This window comes from Schistocerca americana, chromosome 4 (assembly GCF_021461395.2).
Source record: "Schistocerca americana isolate TAMUIC-IGC-003095 chromosome 4, iqSchAmer2.1, whole genome shotgun sequence".
In the NCBI taxonomy this organism is placed as follows: Eukaryota; Metazoa; Arthropoda; class Insecta; order Orthoptera; family Acrididae; genus Schistocerca; species Schistocerca americana.
The window spans coordinates 283127227-283154747 of NC_060122.1; the positions used below are offsets into that span (position 1 = coordinate 283127227).

The 27521-nt window shown below is 38.6% G+C and overlaps 1 protein-coding gene across 4 annotated transcripts; it reads right to left on the reverse strand.

Moving 5' to 3' along the window:
* Window positions 1-261: 261 nt before the first annotated feature.
* On the reverse strand, window positions 262-27517 carry LOC124613989. Of its 4 annotated transcripts, none has more exons than XM_047142778.1 (6): window positions 27452-27517; window positions 19788-20049; window positions 19508-19705; window positions 2197-2361; window positions 1166-2101; window positions 263-825 (listed from the first exon to the last, which is right to left on the reverse strand). In XM_047142778.1, exons 2-6 carry the CDS (start codon window positions 19855-19857, stop codon window positions 677-679), a joined length of 1518 nt encoding a protein of 505 aa, XP_046998734.1. In that variant the 5' UTR covers window positions 19858-20049; window positions 27452-27517; the 3' UTR covers window positions 263-676. The 4 variants fall into 4 exon arrangements, with proteins under 4 accessions (XP_046998735.1, XP_046998734.1, XP_046998732.1 ...); XM_047142776.1 differs by lacking the exon at window positions 27452-27517 and adding an exon at window positions 27272-27445; XM_047142777.1 differs by lacking the exon at window positions 27452-27517 and adding an exon at window positions 26974-27244.
* Between the last annotated feature and the right edge of the window lie 4 nt (window positions 27518-27521).

Sequence of the window (27521 nt, forward strand, 5' to 3'; positions counted from 1 at the left end):
ACTTCAAGTACCCAGCTAAATTCTGTATGAACTTGTTTTATTTCTATCATTACACAAAAATTACAAATAATTCATGAGAATAAATATTTATTACTCTGTTCATCATAATGACTAGAAACAAAATGAGAATTCATAAGAAGTGGGCTCTGGAATGCTGACGAAAACACAAGTTGTTTTTAGCAAAGCACTGGGTTACTATTTATGGAACTGCCCCCCCCCCCCCCCCACACACACACGCCCAGAAAAATCAGGCAATATAGTAAACAATGATGAATTAATTCAACAAGTACAGTGTTAGAAAATACACCTGTAACAAAAAACCATAATTAACATAATGATATTTTCTATGTACATACTATATAAAAAAATTACAAATACCTCCAGGTAACAACACAACATGACTTATGAAAAGACTGTATTTTTAAGGAGTAATTTGCAGTTGCACAAAACTTTGTACATGCTGTTACAGTTTTTAAACATCTCACTGATCAATAACAATGTAAAAATATTGTTGCTCTCAATTAGAATATCATAGTATGAAGGTTACCATGACAGTCTCTCATTTATTTTCAGCAATGGGCACAGAAAAGCGAGACCCAAAAATACTATTCCAAAATGATTGCATATACAAAAGAATATCCGTCATCATTGCGTTCCATAAAATTAAACTACTATGCTATCTTTTGGGCTTGATAACACTGGGAAGTGAGGTTTTTGTTTTGGAATTCAACTTCTTTTTGGCTAATTTTTGTTTAGCTTCTATCCTTTTCCTCTGAATTTCTTCTGGTGTGCATCTTAAAGGTGGTGAACTGGTAACTGCCTGAGCTAAAGAGAAAATACAATACATTCATTAATAAACATCAATGCAAGTTTTAAAAGAATTATTCATGCTGCCTCTGGAATGCATAACAAAACTGTTAGTTTAATAGCCATATCATGTGAGTGTAAGATATGGCATCTGAAAGTTAACAGGAAGGAAAATAGTTAATCACTTGCAATAACAATGACTACAGTGCAACAGGTCAGAGTTATAGTGTTCTTGGAGATCTCGTTTTACTGACATCTTCAAACAAAAGTTTATTAAGTAGAACATACACACAAAATTGCTAGCTATAAGGAGTAATAAGTGGTTCTCAAATGTAACTGCATTGCTGAACATACTTACATTCAACTATTTCCAATACATTCACCAATTCAGTTTCATTTACTATGTCATCTTCTAAAGCTGCCGTTTCAAAGAATGCATCTCCACTCTCAGATAAAAGAGTGCAATGGTTGTCCAATGAATTTTTGTTGGGTTTCCCTAATCTAGATTTTGTGTTTGGTCGTTCATTTATTTTTGGTTCTAACGTTTTTGAAGTTAGGCGACAAACATTAGACAAATTTCTTACATCATTCTGACGAGTTTTCACCTTAGTAACATCAGTTCGTTCTGTAGGACTGTCACACACACTTTTCTTCTTGCCACTGCCTTTTTTATTAATTTCTGTTGTTTTGTTCACATCACTACCTGCTGATGTGTCCAGAAAAGAATAATCTTCATCTACCAAAGTCTGAAGGGCACTTTCAAGAGAGTCATCATGGATTTCCTGATGAGTTAAAGATTCAGATAAGTTTTTCTTTGTTCTTGGGGACTTTCTAGAACCATAGCCTATAAATTGGCCATATTTGTAATATTTGGCAGATCCTGGCGTTCTCGATCTTCTTGGCTTAGGTGCTGGTGACAGTTCTGAACTGACATCCTTCTTTCCGCTTGGTACCTTCACCATATTTGCAACATGTTTGTTGGAAGCTGCTCTTTCATCTGGCTGAACCATATTTGACTTTCTAAAGATGTTGCAGGGTGATAATGAAGCATTAGGCAGCTCAAAATTTTTATGTTTCAATTCATTTATCGTCTCTTCCACTTTCTGGGTGCATTGTAGGATGACATCATCATCATCATCATTTTCTAGCAACATGCCAAAATCATCTTTTACCAGTAAAGTGCATGAAACTGTCTCTTGCCTGTTAACAGTATCACGGTTTGGTGATGTACTATGAAGAACACTCTCTCCATCACACAAACTGTCTTCCTCTTCCTTCTCTTCAGAGTGCACATCTGGAAAAAGAGCAAAATATACAAACAATGTTGCATGTTTCATATTCCTCTGAAATCAATGCAGAAATTTAGCAAACAATAGAAATAGTTCTTACTTTCACTGTATTTGTACTGTTCGGAGAGATGCAGCAATTTTGTCAAAAATGAAGGAGACGCTGCTCCTGGCAACTTCCTTGTTGGTTTACTGGTGACAGGTTTCTTTGTTGGGAGACACTTTCCTTGTGGTGGTGTAATTAAATCAATTATCTTGGAATTCTGTTCTGGGGGAAAAATCAAGACAGAATAACAATGTTTGTGCTGAATAAAGTAACTTATATGCCATCAGCTTCTGCATTTGAGAATGAAATTCTTACAGTAATGCCTATAATTTTCGGGTTTGTCACTAAGGTACATAATGATCTAATCAATTTAAAAAGGATAACGACTACATATACAATTGGTTTAATCAATATCAAACAATAATGGAAATGCCTGGATGGAAAAATATGTAAAATAAGGAAAAGACGACCACTCACCCGTAGTGAAAAGAAGTGTGATGCACAGAAACTGTTAACTGAAAATGTATTCACACTAGCTTTCGAGCTCTTGTTCTTTCTGTGATGAAGTACACCCATCACACAGAACCCAAACAAACACTCTCATGGTCACTTATCAGTTGTTCTGTTATGGTGAGTGACTGTAAATAAGTTGCATGCACAATAACATCAGTTGCCCTTATGTGTCTGCCTGTTCAGGTAAGCATAACTCTTGATGTGTTCCCTAATCTCCCCCTCCCAAGTTGTCCGAATGCCTGAGATGTCAGCATGTGCAGCATTGCTGCCAAGCAGTGCATACAGAGAGGAATGGTTAGCAGTACGCATCCATGCATTGTGCTACTGAAGTAGCTGTATTGACCGCAGCCAGCAGTTCTGTACAGTGTAGTGTACGAATGTTTCAGGCGTATGTTGTGTTGCGAATGTTCAACTTTGTGCTGTCAAATTAGTTCTGCACTGCCTGCCAGGTGCACTGTGTTTAGTCTATTAACTCCGTGCTGTTTACTCCTAGTTTACAGCAATTTATATGTTCATGTTTATTCTATGTTCAGCTGTCACTGTGCATAGTTCTTAATAACCAATCACCAGGCATCTCATTTGTTTTCTCACGAGTCTTGTTTGACGTATACTGTGTCTAAAAGTTGTTCTGTATTACTCGAACTATAAACAAATAAAGTTCTCATCATCCCACAAAGGAGATATCGTTTGTGCATTATTTATTGTAAACTAAGCAGCTAATTGGTTGGATGGACAAGTACTCAGGCCTATGGTCTAACAGCTACGCATTATACAATGTGTAAATTATGCAACAAATAGTGTAAAAGTATGGATTAAACACAATGAAGATAGTATAAGCATTGTATTCATTACTTTAAATCATTTCACATAGCACATATCAACTAATAAAAGCATTTTCACATATACAATAAAGATCAAAAGTAAAGAGTGACTGGGTTTTTCAGATAGTAAATATTTTCCTTAATTTGCTGTAATATTCTTCAAATCAGTAAGTGGGTTGTACTATACACTTTCTAAAGCAGCCCAAGGTCTTCTTTAGAGTTCACTTTATCCCCACACCAAGTTTCATCCAAAATGGTTCATGGGTTAGTAATGAAAAAGTAACAGAGCTAATTTTGTAGTTACAATATCAGTATGGATAAAAATTTCAATTATGATATCTTTTATTTCTGTGATCTGATTTTGACAAAATAAAGCCAATATGGGTGCCCCAAGCAATGCTCGAGTTATCTGTGAAAACTGTTTGAAAATTCATCTAATAGATTTGGAGAAGCATGTTCAAACATACGCAACAGTTCTACAGATTTCAAAAATGTACAGAAACGATAAATTGCTACTTACAGTAAAGATGAAATGTTAAGTTGCAGACACGCATAACTAAAAGGCACTTACACATTAGCTTTTGTCCATAGTCTTCATCAGGAAAAGAAAGTGACTAACACACACATTCACTGACTGGTGCACACACACAACTGTCAGCTCTGCTAGCTTGGACCAGAATGCAATTACAACATGGCATAGAAGTGTATGGTTGGGAGGAGAGAAGAGTGCTGTCCTGCGGAGTGTGCAGCGATCAGAGTGGCAACAGGTGCAGTGTCAGGAGGTTGTGGGGCAGGGAGGTGGGGATGGGGAACGGAGCAAAAAAAGGCGAGAAGCAGGAAGGATGTGGGTGCATTGGCAGAGGGCAGCACACAAAGGGGATGGGAGATGAGAATAGGGAGAAGGTACAGCCTGGCCACATGGGAAGGGTGTATCTGCAGCGACAAGAACTCCCTAGTCCAGTATTCAGAGGGTCTCACCAAGGCCTTCACATGCAGGCACCAGCCATCAGACCTGGTCTGCAAACACATCTCCTGTGGTATTTTTCCTGATGCATTCAATCCTCATACAACCCCCAAGAACTATCCACAAAGGAGTGCTGCCCTTCGTGATCCAATATTGCCCCAGACTGGAACAACTGAACCACATCCTTTGCCAGGGCTTTGATTACTTATCATCATGCCCTGAAATGAGGGACATCCTACCCAAGATCCTTTCCACCACTCCTAAAACGGTATTCCTTTGTCCACCCAATCTCTGCAACACCCTAGCCCATCGCTATGCCACACTAAATCCCAACCCCAACCCCTCGCCACAAGAATCATATCCCTGAGGAAGGCACAGGTGCAAGACCTGCCCAATCCACCACTTCATATTCCAGTCCTGTCATGGTCATCTCCTATCCCATCAGAGGCTGGGACAGGAGCTATCCAGCCAAAATTATCCTGGACTTAACCTACAGTAACATACTGTCCCCACACTCTCCACCTAACGTTTTCCACCCCCTCTGTCCTATCATCTCATCCCTGTTTTCATCTCCCATTCTCTTTGGTTGCCACCCTTTGTCAACGCACTTGCCCATCTTTCCCTGCTCCTCTCCTTTTTTGTTCTGCTCCCCCTCCCCCGTCCCCACAGCCTCCCGACATTGCACTTGTTGGCAGTCTGGTCTCTGCCAGACAGCACTCTTCTCTTCCCCCACTCATACACTACAGTCCCTTCCCCTTTCCTGGCCCCTGCAGACTGCTATTCCATAATCTGACAACTGCATTCTGGTCCAGAGATGACAGTCATGTGTGCATGAGTTGTGCTTGCCTCTGTGCTTGGAAGTGTTTGTGTGTTTCTCTTTTTCTTTCTTCTCCTGTGGCTGTAAGCTAAAGTGTACGTTTCTTTTAATTGTGCCTCACTATATATTAATGTGTCATCTTTACAGTAAGTAGCAATCTATCTTATTGGGGAAGGCAGTACACGGTCTCAATGGGAAGGAATGATGTGGACAGAAGAGAGATGGGAAAAGTTCTTGTGAGGCATTGGGAACAGATTAGTGGGAGATTATGCCAGGGGTCTGGAAAAGTGCAAGTGTCTCTGAACTATGCAAGTGGGAATTCTCTTTCCAGCATATCCTGCACCCTTGCCTTGCCCCTGGGCTAAACCTCTGCTAACCTGTTTCACATTGCCCCTCTTACTTTTCCCTTATCTCTTCTGTCCAACCACTCCTTCCCTGTCCAGCTTGTATACTGCCTTCCCCAACCAATCTCCCACTCCCCTCATGCGGGTACTCTCTCTATCTCTCTCTCTCTCTCTCTTTCTCTCTTCTCCCCCACCTCCAGCCTCTCCCCTTTCTCCATTCCTCTCCCTTTTGTCTCTCCCCTCCCTGTCCCTCTTCATCTCCACCTTCCTCTCCATTTCCCTCCCCCACCCCTTCCGCACTCTCTCATCTTACTGTGGAGCCACTGAGTCATCTGTCGAAAGACCTGCCTCACATTATTATCCCACTACCACCCCCTTGCCTTGTGTGGCCTTGCCTGCCCCCTTCCCCACCTCCACCTAACCATCAAGTACTCTCAGTAATCAGTCTCTCACTGTGACTGCTAGAGTGTGTGTTTGGTGTCTGTGTTGTTGCATGTGGGGGGGGGGGGGGGGGGAGGGGGGGAAGGGAGCAGAGTTCAAAAACTAGTGTGATTACTGTTCTCTGTTACATGTTTCTGTGCACCAAGCATTGCTTTACTACAGGTGGATGGTAGACTTCCCCTCATTTTGTGTATTTAACTAATGTTATATACAGAGTGATTACAACTAAAGTTCCACTTTCAAAATCCTGCATAAAAAGAACCACTCCTCAGAAAGACATCAAATTTGAATGGAATATTATCAAAGATAAGGGAGACATTAATGGAAATTATGGTGAAGCTCTTTTAGAAGAACGGTGACTGTGTGCCAGTAGCTCTGCAGAAGTTCTGGACACTCAAGGATATGATAAAGGTGTTTGTCCCACATCTGCTGAGGATCTGGAGAAAATGATTATGGAATTTGAAACACCAGGTTCTTTAGAAGTGCAATGTGGCAGAGGGAGAACAACTGATATGATGTCTGTAGATGATGAGGACACAGCCTTGTAGGAGGGGTCAAGTGTTAGTGTACAAACATGAACACTACTTCAGACATGCCTGTGAGTGTGGTGCATAAAAATTCTCAGAAACATCCTGCACTGCAATCCATACAAAATTACTCACGTTCAGGAGTTGCTTCTTGCTGACCTACCCGTCAGACAAACATTTTCTTTAGAATTTCTTGGTTGCATGGAAGTGGACAATGAATAGCCAAAGAACATGCTGTGGACAGACAAAGTTCATTTGCATCTACAAGGCCATGTCAATACACATAATTGCAGCATATGGGTAATGGAAAATCTGCTCACACATAAAACAGTACCGCTTCTTCTTCAAAGGTAACTGTGTGGTGCTAGTTGATGGCATTATTTATCGTAGGGCCATATTTTTTTGAGCAGATGATTCCTGCAAGTCCTGCTACCTGTACCATCACTGGTAAATGCTACACTCATGCTCATAAATTAAGGATAATTGCAGAATGTGGTGCCACACAACGTGGCACTACTTGAGCTAGTAGTGTAGGCACATAGGGAACACACCCGACACAGATCTGTAAGTCCACGGTATTGGTGATAAGTTGAGATAACCATCCTGAAACACATGTGCTACAAAATGCTGCTGTTTCCTGTGCATGTATCCTGACATCAATACGGGATATGATTACCATGCACACGTACACAGGCCGCACAACGGGTTGGCAAACTCTGGATCAGGTGGTCGAGCAGCTGCTGCGGTATAGCCTCCCATTCTTGCACCAATGCCTGTCAGAGCTCCTGAAGTGTCGTAGGGTTTGAAGACATGCAGTGATACGTCAACCGAGAGCATCCCAGACATGCTCGATGGGGTTTAGGTCTGGAGAACAGGCAGGCCACTCCATTCACCTGATATCTTCTGTTTCAAGATACTCCTCCACGATGGCAGCTCGTTGGGGCTGTGCGTTATCAAGCATCAGGAGGAAGGTGGGACCCACTGCACCCCTGAAAAGATGGACATACTGATGCAAAATGATGTCCCGATAAACCTGACCAGTTACAGTTCCTCTGTCAATGACATGCAGGGATGTACGTGCACCAAACATAATCCCAACCCACACCATCAAACCACGACCTCCATACAGGTCCCTTTCAAGGTCATTAAGGGGTTGGTATCTGGTTCCTGGTTGATGACAGATGAAGCCCCGACGGGAATCACTGTTTAACTATATATTGACTTGTCCGTAAACATAACCTAGGACCACTGTTCCAATGATCATGTACTGTGTTCTTGACACCAGGCTTTACGGGCTCTCCTGTGACCAGGGGTCAGTAGAATGCACCTTGCTGGTCTCCAGGTGAATAAACCATGTCTGTTCAGTCATCTGTAGACTGCGTGTCTGGAGACAACTGTTCCAGTGGCTGAGATAAGGTCCCGAGCAAGGCTACCTGTAGTACTCCATGGCCATCTGCGGGCACTGATGGTGAGATATCGGTCTCCTTGTGGTGTTTTATACTGTGGGCATCCCATACTGTAGTGCCTGGACATCTTTCCTGTCTGCTGGAATTGTTGCCATAATCTTAAGATTACACTTTGTGGCATACAGAGGGCCCGTGCTACGACCTGCCGTGTTTGACCAGCCTCCAGTCGTCCTAGTATTCTACCCCTCGTATCATCATCAATATGTGTTCTTTGAGTCATTTTCAATACACAGTCACCATTAGCACATCTGAAAATGTCTGCACACTTACTTTCTGCACCATACTCTGACATGCACCACCAACACACCTCTGCGTATATGGACTGCTGCCTGTGTCACCGTGCGATGACCGCAGGTCAAATGCACCACAAGGTCATACCCAGATGTGATTTAATCCTGCAAACCGCCCACCGGAGTGTTGTTTCACCATGTATCAGCATTATCCTTAATTTATGAGCATGAGTGCATTAGAATCTTTTGTGCACCAGTATGACTCCAACCCTTCAACAGCATTAATGTGTGGGTAGGACCATTTTTATGAATATTGCACTTCTCTGCACATTGCACAGCCAGTGAAGCAGCTGCTGTAGAAAAATCTTGGAAATGCTAAGATTATCAGTCGTCGTTTCCCTACAGATTGGCTGTCCAGATCACCTGATCTGACACCCTGTGACTTCTGGCTGTGGGGTATCCGAAAGATGCCGTGTTCAGTGCTGCGATTACAAGTGTAGCTGAACTGAAGGAGCATGCTATGCAGTGTATTCTGAACAGGACCCCTGAGAAACTCTGATCTGTTATGAAACATGCTGTTTTTCCAATTTCAACTTGTGGCAGAAAATAGTGGACAGCATACTGAACATCTCTTGTGCCAGCCTCACAAGAATTTAAAAAAAAAAAAAAAAGAATGCTGTTGCTTTTTATGCAGTTTCTGGTCTCAGGACAACTAAGCTGCTCAATGGAACAAAATGGTAAGTGCCAAAATAAGAGGATAGAAGATTGCAACTGATCCAAAAATCTGAATACTTTTATTCTAACATTCTTTTAGTTCTGTGTGGCTTTTAACACCTACTTTCTTCCATACATACATAAAAAGGACATGATACAGACCGAAAAACATACTGAAATAAACACATTAATAAAGTGGAGATACCACTATGTTACCCAAATCGCTTACGCTAACAACAAAACGTAATGACCGATAGTTATACGAGAACCATTACACAAAGGTACAACTCCATAATTCGTTGCTAAAAATTACTTAATCACTCATAACTCTCATCACTAATGTTTACACTGTCCAATTGTGTTGGTTTTAGTGACAAGAAAATTCCATGATGAACAGGAGGGTTGTAATCTAAGAGGGACAGGACATCAGTAGCTTTCTTCTTTTCAATGAGTCTTGTTCTGTCTTATTTTAATCAAAGAGTAAGGACTGGGCTTTGCTTCCCATGTTTCCTGAAACTTACTTCATGCCGTATGTCATGATAGAATGTGTCGCTGATGAATATGGTTGATGGGTTATTCAGCGGTCACCTTCCACGTGCATACGTTCCTTAGGTTGACAGCCAGACTATCAAAAGTTTACTTTCTGAAGACATTTTCCTTCAAATGTCTTATCTGAAATGAATGCTCCCTTCTCATGCTACAAATAGCAAATTGATTCCTCTTGGATGATTTATGGATATCAGACGACTCTTCTGGGCTGTACACATCTTGTACTTGCTGGTGCATGAATTTTCAATTGTTGAAAAATTTCTATCAGAAAGCAACATCACGTGACCACAAACACAAAATGGTGCTCAATTACTTGAAATCATCCAGATGATATTATAAACTGCCAGAATGGAACTATGTTCCAATTCTGATTTTGGCCACAGCAGTTGTCAGAAACTGAGATGACAGTCTTTCCTTTTAGGTTATTTTTGATTATTGCCATTATTATCATCATCATCATTATTATTGTTGTTGTATTATTATTACTTGCAAAAATATAAATGAAAGAATATGCATATAAACACCATGAAGCATTAAACAGCGGCCATTCAGTAATAAGACACTTCTAAGGAAACAAGAGATTACTGCATAGCAGAGGGCTACAGGTAGACAGATGCTTAATGAAATGTGTTTGGCTGTCAATGTCTTCAATGACTACTGCAGCAGAACACTGTCAAGGGATCTTTCACAGAACCCAAAGAAATTCTGGTCACATGAAAAGGCTATTAGTGGCACCAAAGTCCCTACTGAATGAGACAGGAACTGAAATCGAGGGTAGCAAACCAAAAACTGAAATGCTTAACTCCATTTCAAATGTTCCTTTACAAAGTAAAACCCAGTAAAATTGCCCAAATTTAATCTTTGTACCACCAAAAAGATGAATGAATCATGTATTCGTGTCAGTGATGTTAAGAAACAGTTGAAATCTTTGAAACTGAACCCAGCTCCGGGGCCCGATGGAATCCCTGTGAGACTCTATATTGAATTTGTGGCCGAGTTAGCCTCTCTTCCAATTATAATCTATTGTAGATCCCTCAAACGAAAAAAGTGCTCAGTTTTTGGAAAAAGGCATAGGTCACACCCGTCTACAAGAAAGATAATAGAAGTAATCCACAAAACTACCAACCAATATCCTTGGCATTGATTTGTTGTAGAATCTTGGAACATATTCTGAGCTCAACCATAATGAGGTACCTTGAACAGAATGACCTTCTCAATGCCAACCGGCAAGGATTTCGAAAAACTCGCTCACGTGATACCAAACTCGCACTTTTCTCACACAACATACTGAAAACTTTGGGTAGATGCTTTATTTCTTGATTTGTGAAAAGCATTTGGCTCAATACTACACCTAAACTTGTTTTCAAAACTATGATCATATGGGGTTAAATTTGTGACTGGATTGAGAACATTTTGGTAGGGAGGACACAGCACGTTATCTTGGATGGAGAGTCATCGTCAGCTGTAGAAGTAAGTTCAGGTATGCCCCAGGGAGGTGTGTTGGGATCCTTGCTGTTCATGTTTTGTATTCATATCCTTGCAGACAATATTAATTGTAAAATCAGCTTTCTTGTAGATGATGCAGTTATCTATAATGAAGTTCCATCTTAAAGACGCTGCATAAGTATTCAGTCAGATCTTGATAAGATTTCGAAGTGGTGCACAGTTTGACAACTTCCTTTAAATGTTTAGAAATGTAAAATTTTGCATTTCACAAAATGAAAAATTGTAGTACCCTAAGACCAATGAGTCACTTTTGGAATCAGTCAACTCATACGAATATCTGGGTGTAACATTTTGGGGGGATATGAAATGGAAAGATCAAATAGGTCCAGTTGTGGGAAAAGCAGGTGGCAGACTTTGGTTTATTGACCGAATACTGGGGAAGGGCAGTCAATCTGCAAAGGAGATTGCTTACAAATCACTCATGTGAACAGTTCTAGAAAATTTTTTAATTGTGTGGGACCCTTACCAGATAGGACTAATAGGGGATATTGAATGTATACAGAAAAGGGCAACACGAATGGTCACAGGTTTGTTTAATCTATGAGGGATTGTCACAGAGATAATGAAGGAACTGAACTGGAAGAAACTCTATTAACAGTGTTTCATGAACAGGCTTTAAATGATTGTGCATTCTTAGTTACAGCCCATAGCAATGTAGCTGGGGAGCCTTTTTTGTGGGGAAAGCAGCTAGATATGTTGCGCAGAGACCTATGATACCCCTGTGTCACCTAAGTTACAAGGAGCTCACAGCCATGTAACCAAGGTGTTTATTGGTGTAGCAAACTTAAATATTTACAAAAAGTGCTGATAAACTTCAAGGACCAAGAGGCAAGCACAATTTAAGAAATTAAATTTTTAACCACTTAGAAAAACGTGGTAACATAAAAATATGGACAAACACAGTCTTGATGGCAGTCTAGCATAGGAACTCAAGTTGAACAAAAGTTCAAGTTGAGATAAAGTCAAGTGCACAATCAAAACAGGACTGTGAGTTGGAGTGTGTAAAGTATCATGGCAAGTCAGGGTAGAACAGCATCCATGCTGCAAGTCTCACTTATTAAATATTAGTAACAGGTGTATCACTGATCAAGATTCTAAAGTGATGTTAATTATTTGTTTCAAAAATATTGTGATACAAATAAAAAAAATCACAATCTTGAATTATATCTTTGATAATCAGTGATATGTGCTGCACAAGTCTTCTCTCCTATTTTGCAATTGCACATCTAGCTGCTTTAACTTCATTACTCTCTCTAGGTCAAGAATTGTTAAGATATGTGAAATACAAGCAATAACTCCCATTCTTCATATGGCCATTCATTGTATGGCACCGACACACTGAACAAGCAGTGGAGATTTTAACACTGACTTCAACAAAGTTTCAAAATACAGAGATGATCTTATGGCTGTATTTGCAACATACAACTTGCTCCCAATTACAAATTTTCAGCCACAGTCACAAGTGCATCCAGGACCACTATTGATTTGATATTGACGAACAAGTAAATTCACAGCTAGAAACATCAACAACGGTTTCAGTGAACACTTTGCAAAGCTTCTTGAAATATCTTCACCAATGAGGTTAATTATGCAGAAAGGAACAGTGAAAATAGCACTTTAGGGATTAACTAAGGGATGACACACAAACTGAAGTGTACATATGTGAAAGAACAGATGAAAAGTTCAATATATTATTGGGTATCTTCTCACATTATTTGTACATGTCATTTCCAATTAAAATACAGGAGCACAAAAAAGTCCTTGGTGACAAGTATAAAAAAAGTCATTTGCAGAAAAGTGAAGATTATATGAGATCTCTCAAGTCTTCCATAGTATCTAATGACTAACAGGCATATTTCAAAAAATCTAAAATGATACCATAAGCACGGGCTACTTTAGCCCTAGGGTCCTTCTTTGGCCCAAAAGCAAAATAAAATGGAACACATTTTATTGAGCGATTTGTGGTAGTATCTGAAATAGTTTCAGTTGGTTCCGCTTGGTGGTAGGATCAATCAAGCTGCCTGATAGTTCAAGTGATTCCTCGGTTTGCCGCTAGGATGCAGCACCACAAGTTGTGTGTCTAGTGTAAACACATGGAATTTTAACCTTAAAAACTTCTTTCTGTATATGACAGATTTCTTCATGAACTTCTAATGTAAGTATGTTTTTTAGAACTCTTTTTAGTTGTTTATACCATGCTGTAGTTAGAACTCTGTGAAACACAACATGTCTTCCCATTTTCATATATCTTTAAATTAGTTCTAGTAACCTGTAAAGTACGATCCACTTTGGCCCAGTTTTTTTTTTTTTTTTTTTTTTTTGGGCAAAAGTTGGTTGTACTTTTATAAAACTGTTATTTTTAGTGGTAAAGTTCTACAATTAGCTTGCAAAATGGGTACTGATAGTGAATATATTTCTATTACATATGTTTGGTTTCAGCTTGTTCAAGATGCCCTACAACTACACACGTCTTCCAGGGAGTTGAAAATATGCTGACTACAGCAACAAACATCTTCAAGCTTGTTTAGAAACCATTAGATCTGGTGAAATGACACAAAGGCAGGCTGCTGAACATTTCCAAATACGCTGAAGCACTATTAAAAACAAGTTGAAGAATGCATTTTCACATTCCCCAGGCCATTCTAAAGTACTTTCACAAGAAGAAGACTTAGCTTTTGCTAGTCATATTGACAAAATGTGTGATATGGTTTCCCACTATATGAACTTTGTTTGAGGTACATCATAAAATCCTACCGAACTAGAAAAGGAAAGACTGTACAATTTGTTTGTAACAATGTTCCGGGTCGTGACTGAGTTAAGTCATTCTTAAAGAGACACCCTCAGTTGGCAGTCAAATTTTCGTGTAACATCAAATGAAATCGCACTCAGATTCATGAAAAATAATGACAGAGTACACTGAGAATCTGAAAGAGGCGGCAATGATGTATCGCCAGATATAATTTATAACTACGACTAAACTTGTATGTCAGATGACCCTGGAAAGAAACAATTGATATGTAGGAGAGACTGCAAGTACCCAGAACGGATAATGAATTCCACCAAATCTAACATAAGTGTCATGTTCTGTGGTAATGCTAAAGCTGATTCGTTGCCTCCTTATGTTACATATAAAGGAGAGCATTTACGGAGTATGTGGGCTGAAAACAGCCCTGAAGGGGCACAATATAACAGTACAAAACAAGAATGGATTGATGGTGCAACTTTTGAGGATTGGTTTTCAACTCATCTATTTCCTGTTCTAAAAAAAAAAAGTGGTCATCAGTGTCAATCTCAGTTCACACATAAGTGTGAATGTTCTTAAACTTTGTGAAAAGAACAACATCCAATTTGTCTGCCTGCCTCCGAACTCTTCGCATTTAACACGGCCACTTGATTTAGCTTACTTTAGGCCTCTCAAGATGAAATGGAGACAAGTTCTTACAGAGTGGAAGCAATCAGACAGCGGCAAAGCTGCATCCACACTATCAAAGGACATTTTCCCAAGATTGTTAAAAAAGGCCTTAGACAGCATAGAGTCGAATGTACGGGATAATCTTTTGGCTGGATTTAAAAAGGCTGGAATCCACCCGATCAGCAAATAAGAGATTGTCAAACGTTTGTCATCATACAATGCTTTTGTTAACCTTGATTTAATAGGACAAACATTTATCCAAACACCTTAAGGAAAAAAGACAAGAAGCTGTTCAGCCGCAAACAAAAAAATCTCGAAAATTGGAAGTCCCTGCAGGAAAAAGTATATCTTCAATTGAAATCCTTCAGTACCAACAAAAACAGCAGAATGAAATAGAAGAGAAAAAGAAAGGAAAAGAAACTTTAAAAAAACAGAAAAAAATTGAAAAGGAAAAAAAAAAAAAAAATTAGATGGAAACGAAAAGAAAAGAAGTGGTAAAAGAACGATCAGCCTTTCATCAACAGATGATGATTATGACAATTTCAGTTTAGTGTCACAGTGACCTGGTTTTTTCCAGCAGCGATGAAGACTCTTTTAGTGTCAATGAACCAGATAAACCAATTAACTTAGACGATTCAAGACCCAGTAGAAGCTTCCCAATTGCAAATGTTGAAGACCCAAAAGGAACCAATGGAGACATGAAGGAACTTGTAGAAAAGGACAAATTTGTTGTTGTTTATTGGAACAGACTCTGATTCCCAGGGTTGGTGCTCTCTGTGGGAGAGGAGGGAGCTACAGTGGACTGTATTGTGCTGACCAAGAAATTTTGGAAGTGGCCCCAAGAAAGCAATATGTTATTTTATCAGTGGTGTGACATTGTTAAAGTAACTCAGCCTCCAAAGATAGTAAAAAGAGGCCTTCTTAAGGTTGATTTCATTTAAACATAAAAATTCCTTTTTTGAAAGAACTTTAACATTTTTTAAACTTTTTTTTTACACTTTGACTTACCTATGTATTTTTAACTTAGTGTAATATAGTACTGTAATGATTAAATAACATGTGTTTTTAAACATTCACATCCTTCTTTGTCACTTGCCTTTATACCACAGTTTTTCTATTGAAAAACTACTTTGTTTAAAAAATTAAAAAAAAAAAAAAATAGAAAAAAATATTAGGCCAAAAAGTGTGCAGCATCTAAAATTAAGGTGTTACAGTTAAAAATGTTACCAGAACTTAAATTAAGTAAAAAATGATTTGTTTGAAGGGTAAATTGTATGAAATTGTTCAAAAGTGGGCTAAAGTAGCCTGTGTTTACAGTGTTTAAAAAGTGGTCAAAGAAGTGAAAATAATGGCAAATGACGGCTACATAAATAATTCCAATAACAAAATGAAAGCTGTATGAAATAAAGTGAAACAGCAAACTCCAATATTAAATACTCCAAAAACTCCAATATTAAATTTAACTGTAATGACCAAAAATTCACTGATACTGAAGAAATAGCAAATGTGTTCAATACATATTCGAACAATATAAGTGTGCAATTACTCACTGAAATCAAACCTCGCGCTAAATAGAGCCCAATACCATCTGAAAATACCAATGTAAATAGTACTTCTCTCTCTCTCTCTCTCTCTCTCTCTCTCTCTCTTTCGAACAACCCAGAAAGAAGCCCTCTCAGTTATCAGAACTTTACAAATGAGCCACTCCACTGTAATAGGTTGCACACCAGGCAGTCATATTAAAAATTTTGAAGAGCTCACCGCTGAATCATAAGCTCACCTTCTCAACAGTTCCCTTCAAACTGGGATTTGCCAATCATAGGTGACCAGATTAAATGGCCATCTACAGGTCCATTGTTCTACTACCTGTATTCTAAAAAATCATGGACTTTTTTCCCCAAATAAGAGTTGCAGATTTTCTGGCAAAGCACAACATGCAACATGGTTTCAGGAAGGGCTGATCAACTGATATAGTGGTTTCTCAACTTTAGCGAATTACTTCAAAGACCTGATAATGGCAAAAATGTAATTGAAATACAACTAGATCACACTAAGGCTTTTGGTAGCAAACATTACACTAAACTATTGACTAAACTTGACAACTAGAGTATTGAAGAACATCCAACAACTGGACAAAATCATACCAAAGCGGATGAAAGCAAGTGCTTGTGCAATACCAAAGTTTCAACAAATTGATTCAACATTATTCAAACTCTCTAGCCATTAAATATGGAGTGCCACAAGGCCCTACTTGTATTATAGGTGAATAATCTGGACAAATTCTATGTTAACACAATTAAGTTTGCTGATGATACTAGTGTGCTAGTCAATGGGAAAGAAATGGAAATGCTTCAGAAGTCTACAACAAACTCACTGAAAGATACTGGAAACTGGTTCACTCACAAGTTGGTAATAAAAGCATATAAGACAGTGGAACTAAAATTCTACAATGTGACAAAAGCTGAGCAACCTGTTGATATTCAGATATCTTATAAGGACATTCATATTGTAGGCAAATAAAGTTCTTGGGTTCATGGCTCCAAAATAATCTTAAATGGTGGACACATACTGAAAAAGTGTGTAAGAAATCAAGCACTGCATGCTACTTGATGAGAATATCAGAAGGATGCTGCAACGAAGATTGTCTGAAAACTGTATACACTGGCTAAATACACTCACAACTGGAATATGAAATTATTTTCTGGGATATCTCCTCTCTCTGCCAAAAGCTCTTTAGGGTACAAAAAGGATTACAATGAGGCGATAATAGTCATGGGATAGCGACATGCATTTACGTATAAAGGCAGTGGTAGTATCATGTACAGAAGGTATACGAGGTCAGTGCATTGGCAGAGCTGTTATTTGCACTCAGGTGATGTCAAAAACCTTTCCAATGTGATTATGGCAACATGACAGGAATTAACAGATTTTGAACATGGAATAGTAGTTGGAACTAGACACATGGGACATTCCATTTCGGAAATCGTTACGGAATTCAATACTCCTAGACCCACAGTGTCAAGACTGTGCTGAGAATACAGAATTTCATGCATTATATCTCAACACAGACAATGCAGTATCCAATGGCCTTCTCTTAATGACTGAGAGCTGCAGCCTTTGCAGAGAGTTGTCAGTGCTAACAGGAAAGCAACACTGTGTGAAATAACCCCAGGAATCAATGTGGGATGTACAACGAATGTATCCGTTAGGACAGTCTGGCAAAATATGGCATTTAATGGGCTATGACACCCGACAACCAATGTGAGTGCCTTTGCTAACAGCACGACGTCACTTGTAGCACCTCTCCTGGGCCTGTGACCATACTGGTTGGACCTTAGATGACGGGAAAACCATAGCCTGGTCAGACGAGTCCCGATTTCAGTTGGTAATAGCAGATTGTTGGGTTCAAGTATAGTGCAGACCCCATCAAGCTGCGCACACAAGTTGTCAACAAGGCACTGTGCAAGCTGGTTGTGGCTCCATAATGGTGTGCAATGTGTTGACAAGGAATACACTGGGTCGTCTGGTTCAACTAAACAGATCATTGACTGGAAATGGTTTTGTTTGGTTACCTGGAGACCTTTTGCAGCCATTCATGGACTCCATGACCCCAAAAGTCAATGTACTATCACACGGTCACAATTGTTTGTGATGGGATTGAAGAACATTCTGCACAATTCAAGCAAATGATTTGGCCATCCAGGTTGCCTGACATGAACATTTATGGGGCATAGCAGAGGTCAGTCTGTACACAAAATCTTGTGCTGGCAACACTTTTGGAATTATGGACAGCTAGGACAGCATGGCTCAATATTTCTGCAGGGGACTTCCAACAACTCTTTGAGTCCACGCCATGTCAAGTTAGCAACTTGCCGGGCAAAAGGTGGTCAAACATGATATCACAATATTAGGAGGTATTCCATGACATTTGTCATCTCAGTGAATAACAATAATGAAGGTATAAAACAGAACAAAACCTGCAGACCACTCTTTTAAACCAGGAAATTCTGTCACATCCATGCATCTACGTGCACAAGATAACTGTTTCATGAAAAAAATGTGCAATGGATAATCTTCAACTTTTTTTAAACAAAGATGTTCACTCCCATTAACACTAAAATAAAAAGAACTTCCATATAGAAAGAGGAAACACCAGTCTAAACAAACAAGGAACCCTAAATTACAGAAAAGTTATTTATACTAAGTTTCCCCCAGAAATTAAGTTAGTAAATGACATGTCAAAGGTCAAGTCAGCTGCTAAGGCATATCTGAATCATAACAGGTTCTGTAGCCTGCATGAGTTTCTTCGGGAAGGACACTAAATATTTGTGTTTGACCTTAATGTTCTATCACATAACTGTTACCGTGATACTAATACCAGTCTACAAGTAAAGTTTATTCTCTTTCTATTTGTACAATATATGCTCTGTATCTTATAAGTTAATGCACAAATGGCTCTGAGCACTATGGGACTTAACATCTATGGTCATCAGTCCAGTTAATGCACATTTAACATTAAAATACTGTAATTAATGTAAATTTAACTCTTGCAATATTATATTTTGTTATGCTTTTTGACTTATCCTACATCAGGATGTACCAGTTGTTTACTACATGATTACCTGGACCAACAAAGATCTAATCTAATTTAATCTAATAAAAAAGATCTGAACCTTTAAGCTGTTTTCATGTTGGTATAAAACATTATATACAGTAAAACAATTTTTAACTGAAACTACAGTCATCAAATCTCTACTTGATTGTAAGAACATCAAAAATTTATTTTTGAACATAAATGAAAGCAATCTTACATTGAGAAAGTCAATGAGAAATTTATTTGTGTAACCCAAGATTTATTTAATTGCAATATGTAGCAAAGATTCAACATTTCAGATAAAAAAGAACTGTGATGATTTAATTGTGAGCTGCTTCTAGGAAAGCATAATTATAAATTCCAGGTTTTTCCCCTTACTTAAAATTTTTATTTATATATCAAGGGACTTTGCTTTTTGTGGGTGTTGAAAAGGTACCCACTCAATACTAATTTAGAAGCTAGTGACATACCATGACTACTGTTCGGTGAAGCTTGTGGTGAATCCCAGATGACGGATGGTTCATGTTCAATAAACTGAGAACAATTTTGTATTTCAGTCCCAGGAGAATTGCTCTCAGTTAATACAGGTGACCTCATGTGGGAAGATGTACATTTCTGATTAAGCACACAGCTACCACTTCTGTCAGTATTGTCTTCCTTTATAGATCCTGTTCAGAAAATATGTATCACTAAGATGATTTTTTTTTTACCTTCCTAGAGTTCCATGCCTTTAGGTTTATTAATTCTTACCTCTTACTGTCATCTTTTCAGATTTCCTTTTCCGTCGACTGTGATGTTTACTTTTTAATGTGTCCTCCATTGTTTAAAGTAATGTTTTCCAGCTGTTTAATCATGCAAATAATTATATTACGGGGAAATACTTAATAAATATGGAAATACGTTCCTCTCACAAATTGAGGAAACTGAATTTTTGGAAGTATACAAGAGAGAAAAAACTGACATTTCCCCTAACCAAGTACGGTGTGAATTATCACCAACTGGAGGTATGTTCCTGCAACATAGAAATACCAACATTCATAAGTCAATTTTTTTTTTATATGTTTTCGAATTGTAATGAATCACGGGCAACAAATTATGTTTGGTGTTGAGGATTACGAGTATTATTTTCTCTGTAGACAGCATAGCAAGACCTGACTGACCGATAACCCAAGTTGCATATGGTGACAATTTGGGACACCTCTCCCTGTCATTGCTTAATGTAATACTAATAGTTTGTCTTCTTGTGATAAGTAGATGGTAGATGACGTGTAACATCTATAACGTATCTGAATGACTAGTATTTATGCAGCTTAGTGTTATTTTCTGATGCTATATATACTTGATACCAGTCGGAGGCTTTGTTGTGTGATGTAATGATGCTGTGACATGACACCACAAGCACAAACAGAAAGAGAACAGAACACTGCCAGTATTTGTTTTGTGTTTGTGTGTAATATTTTAATGTATGTTGTGGTGACCTAGCCTGAAGTCTAGGTTTTAAATGTGACAGTTTGATCGTGAGTTGGCAAAGCCAATCAATATTACAATATGAGAATAGCTGTCACTCTTATGATGTCTATTTAATAAATAATGGATCTTGATGAGTCATTTATGTTTATCATTTCATCATTTGGCCAAAACTGGTGGTTATTATCAACTCTCTTCATTGAATGAGACACCATACCAATTTATTTATTGATCTGAACTATTGTTTTACTTAGTTGCCAACACTAAATTCTAGATTTTCTTCATATTTATCCTATTTCTACCTAAACATTATTTTAATGTTTCTGCAGTGATAATACTCAACTTTTACTATTACTGTTGGTGAAACTACCAGCAGAATCACTATTTACTCCAACTGTCATTACTTTTACAACTGTATTTGTCATTAATCATTACTGTAGAAGAACTAATAACAACTGGTTACCTACAAGTGCAGAAGTGAAGAAAAACAATTCTATAGCTGTCATGCACCACAGTTTTATGACACAAGTTGACATTGAAGTCATTTCCCAGGACTTCAGTTAAAATAATGCAATAAAATGAATTTAAGGAAGGAGATCATCCAGTCCTGTAAAACTGGTCGATAAGTTGGACATGAGGTGATTGTAATTGAAAGAGGATGCAACTGCTAGATTGGACAGGAGATGATTGTAGTTGAAAGAGGATGCCCATTTTAGTTTTCCTGAGTCTGGACAGCAGTGGCTAAAATTTATTCCTGGATTCTCTCACCAGATAACCAGCCACTGCTGACTGCATGGTACTCATCCTTACAGCAGACGTGTGCTTCTCATCCTGGGGTCTGGGTGACCTGCCAATCAATTCTAATCTTCCGCATCTTATCCCACTTTCATCCCAGAGGATGGAACTAATAGTTCAGAAAGCTGGGATTTACTGTTTTTACTTTTAAATATTTAGATCAGCTTCTTAAGGTACGTACTGACAGCTCTTTTGTCTTTCTGCAGTTTTATGGTTTTCAGAAGTGCATTTTCCTTTAGGAACAAATTAGCACCAATGTTTTTTACTCAAGGTGTCAGCCAGAGATAGCAGGAATCATTTGCTGGAAGCTGATCTACAGGCTTACTTCTTCAGCATGTAATCTACTTCCAAAACTATAGCAAAAAAAGCTACTCAGGGGATGACTGTTACCAAGTTTTGTTTATAATAATTGAATAGGGTAGTAGATCTGCCTTGGATTCAGTGACAGTAATTTACAAATGTGGCACTGCTCAGGAGCAGGGCAACTACTGGACTGTATCTAGCACTGATATTTAGGACAAAGTTCAGCACCATGATGTGAGAAGCCAAGCCTGGGGTGATTACAGGTGATATGTGTTTTGAAAGAGTGCTGAACATCCAGTCACCTCTGTTATTATTCTTACAGCTACAAGGAGGTACTCTTCTAGCAGGGCAACGCCTATAAACACGCATCTCTTGTTACATGACATGCTTAAGATGTCTGTCCATTCACATAAATAAAAATGGAAATGTCATGTGGCTAGGGCCTCCCGTCGGGTAGACCGTTCGCCTGGTGCAGGTCTTTCGATTTGATGCCACTTCGGCGACCTGTGCGTCGATGGGGATGAAATGATGATGATTAGGACAACACAACACCCTGTCCCTGAGCGGAGAAAATCTCCGACCCAGCCGGGAATCGAACCCGGGCCCTTAGGATTGACAGTTTGTCACGCTGACCACTCAGCTACCGGGGCGGACTCCATTCACATGGGGAGCATGATCACCAAAACTGTATAGCATTAAGTAGGACTATATGTGAGCAATGACAGCACAGCACTTGTTCCAGTCTCCATTACCAGCAACATCCCTTCACCATTCGAAACAACATATGTAGGAAAAAAGTCATTTTCCCTCAAAATCTCAAAACAATATTCAACAATTATATGATCATTTGAATGCACAAATACTGGACTGCACTGTGCCTATAGTAAGTATACAAGAAACTGAATTGTTGTCCAAGATAATCCATCAATAGGTAAACAACCATGTAACTCTGACTATACGCAATGTGCAGCTTCAGTAATGATTAAAATAATGAAGGACATTTACATCTTTCACAAGTTTAGTTTGCTGGGAGTTGGACGACATACAAAAATTCAGCTGCCTGCCAGGATGTATGTGCATCCTACTACTGACTCGAGTGCAAACACTGTACCAGAACCTAATCCTGCTATTAACTGTTTCTGTATAGTAAAATCATGTTACATAAAAATCAGTATTTATTTGCATTTCATAGGTTTTATCCTGAGTATCCTGGTTTCATGGGACACATTCCTTGCCTGGGGGACAATGGTTGTTGCCAATATGGTATGTAATTGCACGACAATGTGTGTGTGTGCTAGGTCTCCTGAGTACACTTATAGAATAGACCAATTCTTTAGAAAAACTGGCATCTAGATGGAAATATGAGATTTCCATATACTTAGCTGGATGGTATCTGCACCGTTTTCTGTGTTTCAAAAGAATCTCAAAATTCTTCACTACAGTTCATCTTCAGCAGCATTTTTCAGAGTATGGGTTAGTTCAAATGATTTAGTGCTTCCATAGCTCTCCTCAGTCACTGCACGTGACATATTGTCCACAATATTCAGTAGTTTTATCCTGAGTACCCTGGTTTTGTGGGACACGTTCCTTGTCTGGGGGACAATGGTTGTTGCTAATATGGTCTCTAATTGCAAGAAAACACTAACTAGCTCTGCAGATGACAAAGAGACTGAAGAAATGTATGATGAGATAAAAGAGTTTATTCAGATAGTTAAGAGATGTGAAAATTCAATTCTGACTGGTAACTGGTCTCATGATACACCTACAAAATCTTCTTGATGGCCAATGTTCCATGCTGATCCAGTTTTCCAACATCGGCTTTGATCACATACAGTTAGCATTCAGATATTTTGAGCCCATAAGTTGACTGTTTTCTACAAAGATTTCAGTTGTTTCTTTCTCTATCTTTTCCGATAGGTGTCAGCAGACAGCATATGATCTGGTCAACATATTCTTAAAGAGAAATACATCACCAGTTTCATCCGTTATTCAGTAGATGGATGGGGAGCAGTTGGAGGTTTATCTCCATTTCACATCTGTATCGTCTTGGGTAAAATATTCTGGAGGTAAAATAGTTCTCCATTCAGATCTCCAGTCAGCGACTACTTGGGAGGATGTCATCATCAGAAGAAACAACACTGCCATTTTATGGGTCCGAGCATAGAATATTAGATTCCTCAATCGGGCAGGTAGGTTAGAAAATTTTAAAAGGGAAAAGGAGAGGTTGACGTTAGATCAGTGAAGTTCAGTAGCAAGAGGAACAGAACTTCCGGTCAGGTGAATTCATGGTTATAAATACAAAATCACACAGAGGCAATGCAGGAGCATATTTAGCAATGAATCAGAAAATGGGAAAGCGGATAAGCTACTACGAACAGCATAGTGAGCATATTATCATTGCTAAGATAGACACTATGGACATGCCAACCACAGTAATACAAGTTTATATCCTAGGTAGCTCTGCAGACGACAAAGGCTCTGAAGAAACGTATGATGAGATAAAAGAATTTATTCAGATAGTTAAGAGATGTGAAAATTTAACTGTGACTGGGAACTGGAAATCAATAGCAGGGAAATGGGAAAGGAAAAATAACATGTGAATATGGGCTGCAGGAATGGAACGAAAGAGAAAGCCACCAGGTCGAATTTTGCACAGAGCATATTTTAATCATCGCTAACACTGGGTTTTGTGTGTTGAGGTCATCAGTCTGAAGACTGGCTTGACGCAGCTCTCCGTGCTGCTCTATCCTGTGCAACCATCTTCAGCTCCAAATAATTACTGCAAATTACATCCTTCTGAATCTACTTACTGTATTCATCTCTTGGTCTCCCTCAACAATTTTTACCCCCCTCCCCTCATACTTCCCTCCAACACTAAACTGGTGATCCCTTGATGCCTTAGAATATGTCCTATCAACCAATCCCTTCTTCTAGTCAGATTGTGCCACACATTTCTTTTCTCCCAATTCTATTCAGTACCTCCTCTTTAGTTATGTGATCTATCTAGCTAATCTTCAACATTCTTCTATAGCACCACATTCCAAAAACTTCTATTCTGTTCCTGTCTAAACCATTCCTCACCCATTTTCCACTTCCATACATGACTACTCTCCATACAAATACTTTCAAAGAAAACTTCTTAAAACTTAAGTCTGTATTCAATGTTAACAAATCTCTCTTCTCCAGAAACACTTCTCTTAGCATTGACAGTCTGCATTTTATAGCCTCTCTACTTTGGCTATCATCAGTCATTTCATTGCCCAAATAACAAAACTCATCTGCTACTCTAAGTGTCTCTCATTTCCTAATCTAATTACCTCAGCATCACCTGATTTAATTAAGGCTACATTCATTTATCCTCATGTCACTTTTGTTGATGTTCATCTTATATTCTCCTTTCAAGACACTGTCCATTCCATTCAACTGCTCTTCCAAGTTTTTTGCGTGTCTGACAGAACTCTGAAGACACCATAAGATTTCAGGTTGATTATATAACAGTACGACAGATTTCAGAACCAAATTTTATATCATAAAGACATTTCCACGGGGAAATGTGCACTCTGACCACAAATTATTGGTTATGAGCAGTAGATTAGCACTGGATAATTTGCAAAGAACTAGAAGATGAGACTGAATTTAACTGACAAAAAGAGAAAATATAAAAATGCAGCAAATTAAGGAAGTGAAAGGGAATACTAATGTCTAGAATATGAGGTTGACAAGAAGCACAAAATGGCTATGCAGGAATGGCTAAAGGACAAATTTAAGGGTTTAAAAACATAGCCCTATTCCACTTGGGGAATGACAGATACTGCCTACAGAAAAATTAAAGTGCCCTTTGGAGAAAAAAGAAGCAGCTGTATGAATTTCAAGAGCTCAGATGGCAAACCAGAACTCAGTAAAGAAGGGAAAAGTGAAAGGAATATACTGAGGGTCTCTACATGGGAGATGAACTCAAATGCAATATTACAGAAAGAGAAGAGGACATACATGAAGACGAGGTGGGAGACATGATACTGCCAAAGAATTTGTCAGAGTGCTGAAAGACCTAAGTCGAAACAAGGCCCTTGGGGTAGAAGACATTCTGTCAGAACTACTGGTATCCTTGGGAGGGCCAACCACGACAGAGGTATTCCATCTGAAGTGCAGGCCATATGAGACAGGAGAAGTATCCTGAATTTCAAGAATGTAATAATTCAAATTCCAAAGAACATAGGTGTGAATATTACCAAACTATCAGTTTGATAAGTCATGGTGGCAAAATACTAACACCATTTCTTAACAAAAGAATGGAAGCTGACCTCTGGGAAAATCAGTTCAGTTTCCAGAGAAATGTAGGAACACATGAGTCAATGCTGAGCCTATGACTTCTGTTAAAAGGTAGGTTAAAGAAAGACAAACCTACATTTATAGCATGTGTATACTTACAGAAAGCTATCAACAATAATGATTGAAATACACTCTTTGAAATTATGAAGATAGTAGGGGTAAAATGCATGAAGCAAAAGGCTATTCACAACTCCTACAAAACCACGCAGCAGTTATAAGCATCAAAGGGCTTGAAAGGGAAGTGGCTGAGAAGGGAGTTAGAAAGGATTGTAGCATATCCCCAATGTTATTCAGTCTGCACATTAAGCAAGCAGTGCAGGAAACCAAAGAAAAATCTGGAGTAGGAATTAAAGTTCTGGGGGAAGAAGTAAAAACTGTTATGATTTGCCAATGACTTCTTCATTACACACAACCACTAGTAATTAAACTTCCTGCCATTAGTTTTTCCAAGGACTGTCTTCAGGCTAAGTGCAACTGTGACTGTCACTTGTTAGTTACATCAACTATGAAGTTGTTTACATAAAACACACAACATAAATTATGGGCCTATAAACAAACCTTTATGCAACAATGCAGCAGCAAGTGTTCAGAAACTTATATTAATTACTATCAATATGTAGGCCTTGTGATGCATGTCCCAGAAATTGTATTAATTTCATATAAACAAACAAATACTATATATCAACAGATTTAAAAAAATCTATCACTCATATACTGATCGCTTGGAACAAAATTACAATCCCTCCAGCTAGTTTATAAATACTTGTCACCAACAGTCTGACGATTACAAAACTTTAACACATACAGTATCAACACGAGTAAACAACAACTATCTTATATCTTTAATTATTCTGATAGAGACAGTATTAGATTTACATCATAAAGGCGCTTGATTTATTTTTACGTCAGCTCTTAATGTATTGCCTAGAATAAAGTGACTGAAGCCGCAAGAACCTCCCACTGGTCAACACACAAAATATGGAAACTGACAGATGAAAGTAATGTAAATGGCACTACTCTCAGTTTACATGCAATTTGGTACATTTGCCAAGATCAATGGTTATGATGTAGCTGTACGCCGAAATTAACAATCCACTTATCGAGTATTGGCTTCGTTCACTGGATGAATATTTGGTTTTGTCGCTCTTCGTAAGTGCGTTAGTATCATGACATACACAAACATAAAACGTATAATCCATCAATGAACTTAATAGAAGCTAATCGTCACTAGTCAAACTAGTTCTTGCTTTAACCAAAGCAGTAGCACATTTGCTGTCACCAAATGATAAACACACGATCAAATTTTATACTCCAGCTACTGTATGTATACTATAACTTACCTTTCTGTGGCGACAGAATAGCCACTACTACGATAAGCTTCCGAAAAACGGATAGGTATGGTAACTGAGGTGAAAGCAAATAGTTATTATAGTTTTACACAATTAATATTACAGAAAATGTTTATTGCTCCCTCGTGCTCTCAATTCCTGTGATCAGCACTACGCTGTTTAAATTCCTACCTCATACGAAACAAGCTCAGCACACCTACAACTTTGTTTTCATCACTGGGAGACAGTAGAGCAACGAAGT

Coding starts and splice junctions, on each gene's coding strand:
- LOC124613989 (XM_047142778.1), bottom strand. CDS start 19,857: ATGGAGGACACATTAAAAAGTAAACATCACAGTCGACGGAAAAGGAAA. Junction 2,362..19,507: donor TTCACCGAACAGTAGTCATG/GTATGTCACTAG, acceptor TTTTTCCCCCAG/AACAGAATTCCAAGATAATT. Junction 826..1,165: donor TGTATTGGAAATAGTTGAAT/GTAAGTATGTTC, acceptor TTTTCTCTTTAG/CTCAGGCAGTTACCAGTTCA.